This window comes from Corvus moneduloides, chromosome 2 (genome assembly GCF_009650955.1).
Source record: "Corvus moneduloides isolate bCorMon1 chromosome 2, bCorMon1.pri, whole genome shotgun sequence".
NCBI classification, from domain to species: domain Eukaryota; kingdom Metazoa; phylum Chordata; class Aves; order Passeriformes; family Corvidae; genus Corvus; species Corvus moneduloides.
Window position 1 is genome coordinate 105,529,130 of NC_045477.1, and position 14,209 is coordinate 105,543,338.

General features: G+C 43.1%; 1 protein-coding gene across 6 annotated transcripts in view; it reads right to left on the reverse strand.

Moving 5' to 3' along the window:
• GPM6B (glycoprotein M6B) overlaps nt 1-14,209 on the reverse strand; it is a 107,059-nt gene that overhangs the window by 32,734 nt on the left and 60,116 nt on the right. For 2 of the 6 annotated variants that reach the window (XM_032100671.1, XM_032100665.1), the window contains exon 1: nt 12,075-12,117. The exons of 2 other annotated variants lie outside the window; for them this stretch is intronic. In XM_032100671.1, coding sequence (XP_031956562.1) covers nt 12,075-12,102 — 28 coding nt within the window. In that variant the 5' untranslated portion in view covers nt 12,103-12,117. Of the gene's footprint in view, nt 1-7,145; nt 7,227-12,074; nt 12,118-14,209 lie in introns of those variants that run through there. 2 more of the 6 variants (XM_032100668.1, XM_032100669.1) reach the window with 2 other exon arrangements.

The following is a 14,209-nucleotide window of genomic DNA, read 5'->3' on the forward strand; positions in this document are numbered from 1 at the left end:
TGTTAATCGATTCTGCGGGCAGTGAATGGATTGGTGGCATCGGGAGGGGAGATGCAAGTGAGAAAGAAAGGAGCCCCCCGGCCGCCGTCTCTAAGGGGAGTGCACGCCGGCACACAATCACAAGGCTCCCTTTCCCATGGGACCTTGTTATTACGCTTTGCATTTTGATTTATTCCACATGCCCTCTGCTCTTTCAAGGGGTGGGGGGTGATGGGTCTGTTCTCTCTGTTTGCTTTCTTTGCCGAGAGTTCCGCTCACCCACGGCAAAAGGCTGTGAGAGAAGCATACAAGCAACAGTGGGCATATATGTATGTACATGGAAATTTAAATTCTTTGACTCGAAAGCACAATGGAAAAAAAAAATAAAAAAAATCCAAGCAAGGAGACAGGAAGCAAACTCAAGCGACCTAAAATGCACGTGCAACACTTTAAAGGATAAAATGTTTAAGAAAACACAACTTGGGCTTTAAAAGGAGGTCTGCCACTAGAGCCCTAAAGCCATGCTTGGGAGTGAGCACAGAGTTGCTGTTCAGCATGTTTGATCACTCCCCTAAACCCAGACAGACTGCAGTGTGATCAAATAAGCTGTACTTGGGAGCAACAAACCCAAGACATGCCAACGTTGCACTGCCTGAGGTGACTTTAGGTGTCCCCAGCCCGCTCCTGTGCTGGGGAGCCACAGAGCAGGGCAACACCACATAGGGGTATTGTTCCCCTCCCAAAATCCGGGACAACTGACACATTTAAGGCTGTACTGAGGCTAATTAACCTTGCCTGTCACTTTGCTTGTCTCAATGCCTCACAGTGCAACACACCACACAGGGCACAAGTGCCCAAAGGCACCCCTTTGTGTGTGCAGGACTGTGGAGCAAGCAGGGAGTAATGGCCTTTGTGGTCCAGCCACTGCAGCCAGTTCTGCAGCCCGCAAGGACGCCCAGTAGATTCAGCAAATGCTGGGGATGTTAAAACCTACACCCTGCATGTTCCCTAGAACAGATTCAAACAGGAGAGTGGGAAGAGGGAAGCAGTCCAATGATTTGTAGCTGCAATTTAGTCTCTTCTGGTTGAAGTTACTACACCCACAATTTTGCTGTGCATTTTTATTTCTAGATGCCTAGTGAAAAGCACAAAAGCCCTCAGACCCAACCATTAGAGAAAGTTCCCTTCTTTAAGAAATTAGTGCACAAACCCTCTTCTCTCACCGCAGCTAACACAGCTGTTATTTTGCTTGGGGCATTATTGCTCAGACTTCAGGCTTCAGCACAGCTGCCAGGAGGTCTTGGACATACCCTAAGGTTTCGTATCACAGCATCAAAAGTTGATGTCAAGCATTTGCCTAAAATGTTTCCTTGGAGTCCAGGAAGAGTCTGCAGTTGAACTCCCACTGCAGCAGACCACCCTATAAGCAGGAGGAAGCTAATTTGTAGATGGCATGAAGTATCCTCAGGAGTCAACATGGGGCAAGGGGTTGGGTTCCTGAAGGTAATCAAATCAGTAGCCACAGCAGAGACCTCAGCCCAGGTGGCAAGGCATATTGTCCAATCTTCCTCTCCAGTGCTCAGACAGCAATCCATACACAGATTGAAATCCTTCCCCAGCAAGACCATGCACTGCAAACACACTCCCTGGAAGAATCAGCTGAAAGGTGAAAGCGTGGGTGATGAGTTCATTATATTCTTTTAATCATTACTAAAAGTTGTTGGTGAAATGATTATACGAAGAAAAGGTTCTACAAAGAGTGTTTTTTTTCCCCATTAAACATCAGTAAGACTGAAAATCCATACCAAATACACCCTCCTTGCTGAAAGTCACACAAATTTTAGTCATTGGTCAAAGCAGTTGATTGCTTCTGACATAAAATTCTCTTCTTGGAATGCCTCATTGTGCAGTTGGTACTTCTGCCACAGTCTAGATCTCTCTTTCTTAATCATCTTTGCTTTTAGACTGGAAGGTCTAAAACTTAAAAAGGTTGCAACCTCCCTTCTGACTACCCTAAGTTACAAAAGGCCTGTTCATAACCTAATTCAAGTGGTGTAATATCAATGCACTTATCAGTATAAATACACAGAAAATACACACATAATTTGGAATTTCCTTTATTTAAACAGAAAATACATACCTCTGCTTACAGACTGTCCCTGGAGGAAACCCATGATTGTAGATCTCCCCTCTTTACTGGTGAGACCTACTCCTTCAAACAGCTGCACACCTTCCTACTGGTGAGCAGAATTTGTTAGGCAGGCTCAGGACTTCAGAGCTGATGTTTCAGAAACCCAAACCTAACAGGCTGGGAGATTATTTCCTCGACTCTACTCCCAGGATAACCCCTTTCCCAAACAGGCAAAGAAAAATCAGTGCACAATACCAGAATCAACTTAACAAGAACTTGAACTGAAGACTTCAAAAACCATCAAGGCCAACTATTCAGAAGCATTAATTCTGCCTACTAAATCATCCTCTGAAAGCTTCAAGTGATACATGAGTGTAAAGTTCTCTCCCCTCCCTTCTTACTATTTATGTATGATAGGTTTTAAGCACTTATCATCCTAAGTAATTTCTTGATTTTCAAAGTTCTGCACCATAACTGGTAAATACAGCAGATAAAACAAACTGTATGATTTCCTCCAGTGCTAACATGGGTGCTGATCTTGTGCTTCAAGCATTAATCTCAGCCAGCAAGTTGTCTCATTCAATGTTCTCTCCCTTAAACAGATACATCCTTACATCTTTGTTGTAATATGTGATGAGACTGGGAGACATCAAGTTTATGCCTATGACAACACAGCAAAAGATTAAACCACAAAAGCAAAAATTAAAAAAAAAAAAAGAAAGAAAAAAAATCTTTAAAGACTGATATTCAGCAAAAACCTGCTTGTACAGACCAGACTGATTTAGATAACCAGCAACCAGGGCAGGCAGCTAGTTACATTTGAGGAGTTCAGCCCAGCAATTTATTTGCAGAACAAGATAAAAGTGGAAATGAGGAGAGGGGCTGAGCAGCAGAGGAAAGTATGTGAAGGCACTACAGACCAAGTCACATTCACTGCAAAGTAGTTTTTTAAAAAAGGCTTAAATCTATTTTATCTAGGTTTAAAAAAAAACCAAAACCCAAACCACACATTTAATCATTTTGCTCAGTCAATTAAAATAGCACAACTACAGAAGTTAAAAAATATATTAAAAACCCCATTCTGTTCATGCGCCAGTTCCTTTTGAACATCTATCTTTAATGTCACTGAATCTAGTTTACATTCCTGAAGGCTGAGAAGCTCTACCATAAGCTACAGCAAATTCTTCACAAGCTTTCAGGAGATGAATACACACTTGCCATTTCTACAAAGGCTTCACAGAGCTGTAATAAAGAGTGTTCTCACATAGCTGAAGAGCAGTTTCAGATTGTCTATGTGATCCAAGACTCAGAAGTTAAAATACAGAGATTGTCCCTCAAACAAGACTGACATATAGTCCAAACAGCTAATTTTAAAGACAACTTGCAGAATACCTTTTTTTTTAAATATGTAAGAGAAAGAACAAATACATGTGAAGCCACTTGGTGCAATGTAATTGCTTGTGTTCAGCTTTAAACCAGTTACCAAAGACTTGCTTATAAAACCCAATCCAAATACTTATGCAAAAGCAGGCAAACTTTCCATGTGGATAAAATCAAAGCATGACAACAAGTTTTCAGTTGTGCAGCAGTCATACATCAGGCAAGTACTTGAAAAAAAAAAAAAATTGGGGTCCATTCTTTCAGACATACTAGGTTAGTAAGAAAATGACATCCAAATTAATTAACAAATAACAGTGTGAAATCCTTGCACTTATACCACAGCATAAAACACAGACATGAGTCTGCACTGCACTTAGGGGTCTCAATCTCAGATTTCTGTAAGAAAGAGCAAAAACAAAGTCTTAAGCATGGATAGTGGTTACCTCTGCAGCCAAAAAAAATCACTGAGTTAACCAATGGAGCTAAGTCCAGGAGGGTAAGCAAACCTTAACAGTGTGAAGATGCCAGTGCTGCGACCCCCTTAACGAAGCCTTGTGAAGATGTCAGTGACTGCTGCCAAGCTAAATGCCTGGTGGCAAGCAGCAGGCAAAGGAGATGTCACTCAGCTGTTGGGTTACATACAGGTCTCTGTCCAGCCTGCCTGTTTCCAGCTGGACCACTGCAGTTACAGCCACTGCTGAGAATCAAAGGTAATAAACAGCCCAGATCCAGAACATACACCAATAGCTAACATACAGTTGGAATACAAAGAAAGAAAGAAAAAAAAAGCCTTAGAAAGTGAATAGATGGTTCTACATGGCTTTTCCAGTAGCTAGGTCTCATCAAGTTCTCGTCTCAAAGACAGCTCAGATTGCAGAGATGTGAAGTCTACCAAAGAAAAAAAGCCTGGAGAACTATAATGAAAGTCACAATGAAAGAAAATGTTGATGTGTTCTTAAGCAGGTGGGAGCTCCATTTCTGCTTATGAAAGGCAGTCAACAGCACAGAAGGAAATAAGTAATTTTAAAAAGCGCTGGACTTTATTTATCTAATCTAAGGGCCTTAGTAACATTTTCCTGGGTGTAAGAAACTTGTATTAAAAAAAATCTGGGGAAAATAATTCATAACTCTTGACAGACAAAATACAGGAACTCAACCATGCCAAAGACTTCTGAGGAAAGGCAATACAAATGGCAACAAAATAGGATACATTTGAAACTAAGCTGGAAGCAACGTCTCCTCTTGCATCCCTCTCCTGTGAGGCTGCCTGAAGCAGCACCATGGTTTTGGCAAGCCAGAAAGATACGCTGACAAACTAGAGGCCATTTAGACTATAGTACAAAGAGCACAGAAATACAGAAAATGAAAGCCAAGACTTCCTAGCATCTCCCCCAGAAAAAGCTTTCATTAGGCAAGTGTTCAGAGCTCCAGCTCCAATGGCTGTCTTCACCTTCTACTCCAGGTCCACAATTTTATGGCATAGTTTTCTACAAGTGTACTGCATGTCCGGTTTCAAATGCTTTAACATTACAATGAGGCAGCAAAACAAGGCTTTGAGTTACCCAATATCCATTCATTTTTCTCTTCATCTGTGGCAAGATCCTCACACATGACTAGTACATGAAGCCTTCAACAGTACTTCAAATGCTCCTCCAGAATTTTAAGGGCTACGTTTTTGATTTTGGCACACATAACCACCTTTTCTTGCTCCCTCTGTCCCTCAAAACTGAGAGGAGACTCTCAGCTATCATGCCTCTGCCTTGTAGTGCAGGAAAATAATATGCTCAAGTCTTTTGTTTTTGTTGCCTTAATTCTGCACCTTGAAGGCAATCCAACATACTTCTGCTGTGAACCTGCTTCTCCAGTACTGTTGTCAAAGCCTACTGCCATCTCAGAAAACTAACTAGAGCTTCTGAATACTTGGACATACTGAAATAGCATCCTAGATATTTATGTCGCACTTGCCAGCACTCAAGTAGAAGTGCCTCTTGTACTTGCAGAAGAGCTATTTCTGCCAGCAATTTAGAAGGCAGCAAAGGTATCATTATAATATACTCCTGTTAATACAGCTGCCTTATCTCAAAACACAAGAGCTTGAGGGGCTACCTGTTGATTTTTTTTCTCTATCTATAAATAAATGTCACTGAGTTCAGCCTTGACACAAACTTATCTTTTTGCTCCACAAAGTCAGATTTAATCAGACAATCCTCTCTTAACTTTACATCCAGTTCTGATTTTCAAAATTGCCCTCCTACTCTTTGCATAGACTTCAGCATCCCACCTACAATCTCATCTATTCAGTGCTCGTTTTGTTCTTCAGTCTTGGCTTCAGCCCAGTCTTTTCACAAAGCGTGGAAAAAAGCAGGAAAATAAAAAGAAGTGCAAAACCCTACAGCTCCCCAAAAAGAAACCAGGGGTGTTCATTATAGAAGGGTACCTCACACTGTGCTGTGTACTGGGGCTACACATGGGGAGGGACAAGGATGAAGAATCCTCCTAGAATGTCACACAGGATTCCATGCGCAAACCACAGATGTAGATATGTGTATGCACACAAGCAGAAAACACGTCTGTGTGCATATTCATATGTACATGAAGAAAATGCATACGGTTATGTAAATGTTTTTACTGAACTGTAAACCATGTGAGCACCGTTGGAACCACTGTGAGGAATGCATACTACTTTACAGAGTCATGCAATAGGTATTCAGTTTGATAGCGAAGGCAGAACCATCCCAGTGCTACAGACTGCTACAGACTTCTCCAGCTCAAGGTTTCAAGGCCAGGAACCAAGTTACCCAAGATCAGACTGGAGTTTGCAATAGAGCTAAACCACGCCTTGTGAGCACCATTGTGAGTACCTGTTTGCCTCAGTATCCTGGGCTGAAAAACTGGCCCCACCAGCCCAAGGCTCTGCCATACATTGCTCCTAGACCCACTCATAGATTGTTGGGCAGTTGTGTGTCAACATTTTGAAATGCCCACCTAACCCAACAGTCAAAATGTTGACGTACAAGAAAGCTACAGAATAATGACTGGTATGAGGTACTGAAATTCATTGTTTGAAGCTTCAGCACCCTGTAAGTCACAAGGACTGTAGCTGTTTCCCTGAGACAGAAAATTCCCATTCCAGTGTAATTAAACTATACTTTGGGAAAGATCCTGGACTAGTTCTGTCATGCAGTGCTGGACAGACTGTTGAATTGCAAATATAGTTTCTGTTCACACATAAGAGACTAGTCATGAAATCCTCAGTTAAGACACTAACGAAAGGGTCCCCAATTAATCATTGTATTCTTTGCAACAGCAGATATCCTCATTAGGAAAGCAGCAGGACATTAACAAGTCCCACGTTGAGAGTGTCCAATTAACTCATCAACTAAATATGTGCCAAGCAACTTCTCCGGTCTAGCTTTTCCAGTCCCCTCTTTCCAGCTGCAGCGATTGGGATCCCAGTCATGTCTAAAGTAGTGGTTCTTTTGTTCTTTGCAAAGCCTTTGAGAGCGCCGCCGGTGAACAACAAACAACGGCCACTCAAGTGTTTCACAGGTCTTTCACTTGCGCCCATAAAAAGCTAAGTGTGCACTCAACGAGTTCAGCACAATTAAGAAAAAAACCCCACCCCTCTACCTTTATAAACAGGGAATGACTTAACCTGCTAACAACGAGTGTGGTTGGAGCTCCGTCTGGATCATGTCACGCCTCGATTTTTGCCGTACCTCAGCAGTGGGTGATCCTGCATACAAAGTGAGCTCTTAGACAAAAGTGCTATAGGGTGAGTTAAGGACAAAGTAGCAGCTTTCAGCCTGGATTCCCAGATAGGCTGTCAAGTAAAATCCCTTGCCAGGGCAGGATTATTCCCTAGAGTATACATTTCCAACACTTTATCTCGCCTAATTTTCTAAGTGTCTCAAGCTTGGAGCCTTTCAATGTTTCGAGAGAAGAGCCATTCTGTGGCCCGGCAGGTTTTGAGGCTTGGCACAAAGGAGGGCTTGCACAATGGGCAGGGTGCCGCTGCAGTCAGTGCAGAAGGAGCAGCTTCTCCAGAAGGAGCAGGGTCCCTGTCTCTGAAATGGCCTCCAGTCCTGCTGCCTGAAAACCACCCAGACTCTCTTTTGAGCTATCCCTAGTTATATCCCCATTTCTGTTTCTTTCCAAACATGACATTCACTTGTTTTAAACAGCTGAAAGGCATAATTTCTGCACTCTGTTATGACTCAGAGTGAAATTCATTTAGCATCTACTTTTCTTCATCTGTCCCTCGTATCATTCCCATCCCATCTTATTTCTGCTCTGGTTTTCAGCACATTTGTAACCATTTCTCTTGCACTCAGAGCTTCCCAAGTGTAAACACTAAGCATTCTCATTATGTGTTTCCTCTGGAGACCCTGACATACGTTATTGAAAATGCCCCAGGCATTTTTTATTTCAGTAGTACTACAGACACCTCTTCCATATGTATATCACTACTACTGATTCCTGAAGTAGTTATCTGTTCCACCTTTCTGCACCATTTGGAGAGGAAAAGAAAGGAGTTAAGAAAGGGAGAAGGGATGGATATATTAAAACAAACCCTACAATTAAAACAATGAGAAAAGCACAAGGCAGAAACAACACCCAAGGCTCTGGCTAAGGTTCTTTCTTCGGTCTGTAAGAAGAACTCTGAGTGGAAAAAAACTTTACTACATCAAGTGTATGCTCACTGTCCTGAAGGTGACCAGAGGCATGTTGCTCAACATGGGACAGAGCTCCTCTCATTGCAGCTCAGAGACTTGCCCACAGGCTGCAGAAAAAGACCAAGCCATGCCCAGCCAAAATCACCCAGCCCAACTTGCCTGTTCACAAGTTTATTAGTACAGGGAAGAAACTGAAGACCAGCCACAGCTTTAAAAGTACTTATAAATGCTTAATTCCAGCCATGGTCCTCAGAAACTAATTGTGTGTTTGAGTGTAGCAGATACTTCTACTGCAGACAGAACACGACCAGATTGCAAAAGCAATCAAAAGCCCATTTTCTTAGTTTAATTTGCCATTAGTACACTGCAGATTTATAGAGCCAAACAAACAACTATAACTAAATTTTCACTGCCATTTCAAACTGTTTCCAAGCAAATATCATAGCAACGTTATCAGATCATCAAGTTCACTCAATCCCAAATTCTCTACAATAAAACAACACTTACACATGTTTAAAGGAAAACAGAAAATGTATTCCTGAGTATCTCCCTAGTTCTGGACCAACAGGGTCCTGAGACAAACCCCATCATTTAAAGACCTTTTCACAACTTTAAGAGAGAAGGAAAAAAAATCAGTCAGTATTTAACAACTAGTGTTCTAGTGTTTAGAGATTTTTAATATATACTAAACACTGATGAATGTATTTATTTGAACCTCAAATACAATCATATAGATATGGCAACAGACTAAGTAGTATTTCACAGACTCCCTTCTGTTGCATAACTGAGAAGAAAATAGTCACGCCAGTTGCAGCATCCCCCATTTCCCGAGCTGAAGGCGACTCTTCACAGAGGGAGCTCAGCGCGGCGCCGCCAGTGAGCACCACTGCCCTGCACGCATCAGCAGCTTGGAAAAGAAGCGATGGAGGCCTTGTCACGGAAAATCTGTTATTTCAGCTTAAACTGCACTTCTAGGGAACAGAAAGTAGCTGCCCGTGTTGCACAGAGAGAACCCCCGGGCTCCGGGGCTGCGGGATGGGTGATGGTGGCCGGAGCTCGCACACCCTGGCAGCAGCAGCCCCTCCGCCCCGTCGCGGTGGCTGCCGGGGAGCGCCCCAGGACCCCGGCTGGCGGGGATGGGGGGTCCCAGGGGCCAGGGCAGCCGGCGCCCCTGGGAACCCGCCCGGCCCGGGCCTTCACGGGTGACCGGGCTCGTCAGCCCCATTCAGCGCCGCTCCCCGCGCACAATGCCCGGAGCCGCGCTCCCAGAGCACGGGCCTCCCCCTGCTCCCGCTTTTATCATCCTTCATATCTCAGCGATGACAGGCCTGAAAGGGCTTCTGATGGGAAATGTGCTTTGAATTAGCATATTTCCCCCTGCATACAATGGAGGCATTAAGCTGCTGCGTTTTGCAAGTCCAAACAAAAGCAGCCCAGGCTGTTTTTAGCATCGCTGTTTGAAGTTTTATTCCCCCTCTCTCTCCCGAGTTGCAAGCATATTTAACAAATTTTCACTCTTTCTGTAAAGAAGGAAGCACGACTGATAAAATCTTATTATTTGATCGGTTTCAGACTTTAGAAGAAAAAGACAATCTTTCGATATTGCAAAGAGCAACACGGTGTCTGTGCACTGCTTCCACTGAAGTGCAGCTCAGGGTCCACCCCCCAGAGAGCTTGTGTGGCTGCCGTCAACACTTGCACGGACCCTGTCATCGAGGATTTCCGAACTCGAACACATTCACAGTAACCCAGTAGAAAGGGTCCTGTATTCAGCTCAGTTTTACCCCTGTACCCCGGGCACACTGTTGAAAATACCAGTTTTGAAAACGGAACCACTGTGCTGTAAGGAGAAGCAAAAAAAAAAAAAAAAAAAAAAAAAGCCTTTCCCCCATCCTGGAATTATCCTTTGGTTTAACAGGAGAGCTGAACCTCAGAAGTACAACCTTTATGAAGTGGCTTCAACCTAGAAAGTGAATTTCTATTTGCCCAGAAAAAGAGGGCAAGAGGAAGGAGATGGAAATTAGTTCAACACAGACAGAAGAGGAGGAAAAAGCACTCGTGCATCAAAACATCTTTGGGCAACAGCTGCCAGGAGAAAAAATCTACCTCAGCTCAGTGTGTTTGTCTATAATTGCTCATTAACACAGTTGGACCATTAGGGAGCCAGTTTATGGCTTTCTTGGTAAAGAGGCATGTCTGCCTTCCTCCTACATTAAACAGAATTTTCTCTGAGAGGAAGGCATAAGATTACAAAGTCAAAATGCTTCTTAGAGGAAGGATTTGGTGGTTTGGGTTTGGTTCTTCTTCTTTTTCTTCTTCTTCCCTCTCCCAAAATTTCCACAGTATTTATGTAATCTTCTATATGCGGCACAGCTAAGAACAAAAATCACACTCCTTAACAACATGAGATTACAGCAGAAAAGCAGAATGCCAATGAGATCCCAGGCAGGCAGCTTGCAAGTGAGGTGGATATAAAAGCTCTTCAGAAAAAAGCCTGGGTTGCAGCCTGCAGAAGGAGTCTTGTAGGAGAAATGTCTGCTTTGTTCAGACTCTTCTGTTCTGTTTGAGAAAATTTTCCTGAGGATGAGGATCCATTACTGCTCCTTGATTTCTTTTGCAGCAATGCTCAAGATACTCAACAGTGCACGAGCACTTTGCTCTCAGCCATCCACTTCCACCCTGCCACATGCCAAGCGGCCCACGCAGCACCGCGCTCCCTCCCGCAGAGTGCCAGCCCCTGCAGATCTGCACAACCTGGCAGGAGAGGCATTTCACTCACTGACTTCCACCACAATGACAGAGCTCCTGGCCCTGGCACAGTACAGTGTCCATATGGCAACTGCGCAGCAGCGACTGAGGTCTGACTGTAGACATCCTCCTCCCTCCGGCAGGGACCCTCCCTTCTCACCACAAGGTCCTCTGCAACACTGAGCATCTACAGACCGAGGGTCTGACCCCTAGTGACTCACACTCTTCTCTGATGCACCAGCTCTGCCAACTTGACTCCCAGGAAAGCTTTTTCATAGTTTCCAGTAGCCACAGGTTCACTTTTAGTGTGTTTGTTCAGGGGCACAAAGGAATCCGGCTGGAGAGGACTACACATTATTTGGCAGTATTTCTCTACCACCACATGAACATTGCCTTTAAAGGCTGGGCTGGACATGTGTTTTCCCATGCTCTGAGGCATTTCACAACTTGGTACCAAAGTAGTAGACAAGGCTGCCACATGTTAGCACAGGAAGGTCTAATGTCAAAGCAAAAGAGAAGGGACTTAAGAGGCCCTTCAGAGGCCTTCATTAGGTCATTAACAGATGGGTGAGAGTAACAAAGCAGTCTAGGCAGGAGAAAAGAGGAATTAAAGACCAAAATGGAGACTGTTTTTCTCACTCACACTGGAATGAGAACTTCACTTTGTAAGTGCTCCTTCTGAGATGACTCCTTTGGAATAAAATCCCACAACAGAAAACGAAATAAAATAGATCTCAGCTCCATTCACATAGAATTCTCCTTATCTCAACCCATGAGACTTTTGCTACATTTTCTCTGCATTACACAGCTGAGGAGGGCACCTAATATCTAGCCAGGGTCAACACACAACAGGTGGTAAGAGATCTGACCACTAGAAAGGTCCAGTAAACTCAGCAATGAGATTTTATGCTACTTAGGGATGAATGTCTATCAAAAGAAACTTCAGGTAAAACAGTGTCATAACTTTGAATTTAAATCAAGGAAAGAGAAAGCTGAGAAAAAAAGCCCTCCACTTATTTAGAAATACTATGTCTCACCTGCACAATTTCTCTTCAGCATCTTGGGGTGTGAAGAAGAAAGGAAGTGAAAAAACTCAGACCAGGGTAAACCAATGCCTTTCACATTGCTGACACTCAAAGGGACATGATCACAGCACTTACCAATCGAGGAAATATTCTCAAATTTCATTTATTCTTCAGATTCACTGGATTCAGACCAAGGATGAATACAGAGCACATGCCGCCATCCGCTGTGGTGTTCTGGCACAGGGCAGCACCCTGCCAACAAAGACACCACTCTTCCTTTCAGAGAGCCCCAGAAAGAGCGCTCTGTGTTCTCATGTGATGAGGCAGGCTTTTACAACTTGGATCACTACAGGGTATTGAACTCTGACGGTCTGCTTACTGAGGGTTCACTTGCTTTATCTCAGACCGCAACAGGTAGGTATGATATCTAAGCTAAAATAAACCATCCTCATCACATTTATTTTGGCATCACGAGTCACTATCTTACTGAAACAAAACTATCTTCTCAGCTCCATATTGAGTAAGTGCTATTAACTTTTCCAATATCCCACCTACTGCTGTTTTCTGCTGTGCTAGTGCACAGCATAGAAACATCTCAGAATATGCTTCACGCTTCAGCATTCAGTGAGAAGAGGAAGACACAGAGAATGCTCAGGATATACTATGCCTGCTCCTGTAGGCAGAAATAGTTTCTGGCCTTCTATATTAATCTCATGAAAAAAAAAAAAAAACAAACCCCAAAACTATTGGCACTCACACAAGAGATTGATGTGCTATGAAGCAGGACAAGCTCCACACATTTCCTTTCCTGTCCTTTTAACTCAGTCTAACAAAACTGATTTCAAGGATCGTTACTATTTTTGCTACTTTCTAAACACTGCCCTGACTTGGGGATTCTTGCTGCAGGTATCAAGGCAGAGCTGATTTTCAGTCTTCTCAGGGAATGGTAGAAATTTGCTAGTCTAAATTTTCTGCTCCAAATGCAAGAGTCCCAGAACTCATTCAGACACACAGATGTTAAAGAAAAAAGTACCATGGCTTTCAAGGTTTCCCTTGGAGAGAGGATCAGGATTCAGAAAACAGAAAATTCCTTTCAGATCAAGGTTGGAAAGCAGAGAATGCCAAATACTGAAGATCTGGGCCACCAGCTACATCATGACCAAGATCAGGAGAGTGATGCAAGTAGGCATAGAACAGGGTGAGAGGAGAAGTAAATGCTTCCCCCACGTCATCCTATGCATCCTAGTTGGAGTGCACTGCCTGGACAGAGTCCATGATTCTATAGCCCTGAAGTTTCCCACAGGGATCCTTCATGGTCCCAGACATGCTGTACAAGCTGATCCCAAACTGGGGAGAAATAACCTGTGTTCTGCTACAGAGAGGCTTCCTCACAGAATTGTACCACTGAAGCTAAGAAGCCCAGAAACACTCACAGGCCTGGATACTTACAAACACTTTTCTCCCCAAAAGACACGCTCCTCCCTTCTTTCTACCTGTGCTCTATCTGCAATGTAACATCACCACAGATGTCGACAGAATTTCATCTCTCTTCTAAATAGATCAAAGAGAAAAAAATTTATATATATGTGTGTGTATATATATATATAAAAAAATATATCCCAACTAAGCCAAGATGTAGCAACTAAGTATGTGGGATGCTCTACAGAAGTGAAATGTAATTTTTCCACAGTTTGAATCATCTGACAGTGTTCTGCTGATCCGTTCTCATAAATATTGTCTAAGATTTTTCCTTCAGGACACAAAATACATACTACCAATACAGAGTGGGCTCTACTTTCCACCCCTGCAAGTTTAAGCACTGTTATGGATATGCTCTGTAAATAAGCCCTGTGCAGTCCCACAGAAAAAAAGAGATTGCACACCTAAAGCTCAGCAGATACTCAGAATTGCAATGGAGAAGGAAGACTAAAAATCAGCCATTTACATCTTCAAATATTTGTAATTTCTATCTCACGAATCACCGTTTTCTTTTCAAAAATAATGTTTCTCAGTGCTCATGTAAGCCCTAAGTTTAGAGACACAGGGAAAGAATTTCTACTCCTCTACAGTAAGAGTTACAGAAGGAGTTTCTGCCTCCATTTCTCCTTTGGACCACATTTCAGCCTGAATTTAACCACTTTGTTATACGGAATAGTTGATGTACATGTAAGTGAATGAGATTAAAGGGGAAAGCATGTTTTTGCTTGGAAACATGCACACAACACAGTGTTGAAAAACTAAGTATATAAACTTTGTGTTTGCTAAGGTAC